Source organism: Sipha flava, unplaced genomic scaffold, assembly GCF_003268045.1.
Source record: "Sipha flava isolate LNK unplaced genomic scaffold, YSA_version1 163_pilon_pilon, whole genome shotgun sequence".
Taxonomy (NCBI): domain Eukaryota; kingdom Metazoa; phylum Arthropoda; class Insecta; order Hemiptera; family Aphididae; genus Sipha; species Sipha flava.
The window spans coordinates 315,151-316,212 of record NW_020271821.1 but is presented as its reverse complement, the minus strand read 5'-3'; the positions used below and the strand labels follow the sequence as shown (position 1 = coordinate 316,212).

At 41.1% G+C, this 1,062-nt stretch overlaps 1 protein-coding gene across 1 annotated transcript in view; it reads left to right on the top strand.

Annotated features, from left to right (window-relative positions):
- The window catches only part of LOC112679511 (putative uncharacterized protein DDB_G0277255), a gene marked incomplete in the record, with an annotated part of 19,768 nt that extends 19,043 nt beyond the window's left edge, over positions 1-725 (top strand). The window contains 1 exon segment of the mRNA XM_025549337.1: positions 1-725. Within this exon segment, the coding sequence (XP_025405122.1) occupies positions 1-25 (25 nt within the window).
- Positions 726-1,062: the final 337 nt, after the last annotated feature.

The window sequence follows — 1,062 nt, the reverse complement described above, 5'->3', positions numbered from 1 at the left end:
CGCCGCAATAGCTACCGCGCAGTAATCGGTCTCGGGTCCCCACGTGAATCGCAATCGTTATCCGTTAGCCGATTTACGATTATGATTATTATTAGCTATTATTATTATTAATATTATTTTTCACTGGTTTACCATTCGTAGTGGCGTCCCTTGATCGGCCGGAAATCACCGAACGATGACCAACCCGACCGCTTTGCGACACGTTATCCCGCCCGGACCCATATCCCGCCGAGCGTTCCACTCTTATCACCTCCTATCCGCCCAATCGCCGACCCCGAGGACGAGTTGCGCGGCTTCGCGCATGGACTACGCGTTTTTCTTCTCGAAAACGGTCAAAAACACGTGTAAACGTCCACGACGAAAGGACATTTTTCTCGCCGCGAACTCCGGTCGTTACCGCACTATGCTGCCGTAGATTTCGAGTTGTGCGTGATCATTTCAGATAATTTCAGCAGCTCTTTCTGGGAACCGATTCCAATCGAGTCGACGGAACGTTACATTTCTTTTTTAACCTTTACCTTTCGTAAAAATCTATCGTTAGAACCCTTTGGACAGGTATATTTGGACATTGACCGGTATATCATCTTCACGATTTTTACAAACAAGTTTTTTCCGGTACGTTTATTTGTTAACGCCGTCTCATAGTGCTCATTCCATACTTTGTTTGAATATTTAAATTTTATAGATTCAGTTCGTTTAACATAATTTTATTTTTTCTAATCAGATTTATCATATACATATATGTATATATATATATATGTATATATGTATATATATATATTTCAATTCGAAAGTTGGCTATAATATAAAATAATCATTAACGATAAATCTTTTGGAATCGAAACAAAAATTTGTTAGTAAATCTTTCGTCGTGCTACGGATTAGTACAGACTATTAACAACTGTCTCAGATTAACTATGACGTGCTGCGCCAGTTCGGTACTATCCGCACCATAAAAACTGATCGTCCATTTCTAGTTCCCTCCTCACCTCCGGTTACAGTTCCCCTCGGATATTCGTTTGCGCCAGATGCGAAAAGAGTGTGTTGCAATCCGCGTGCAAT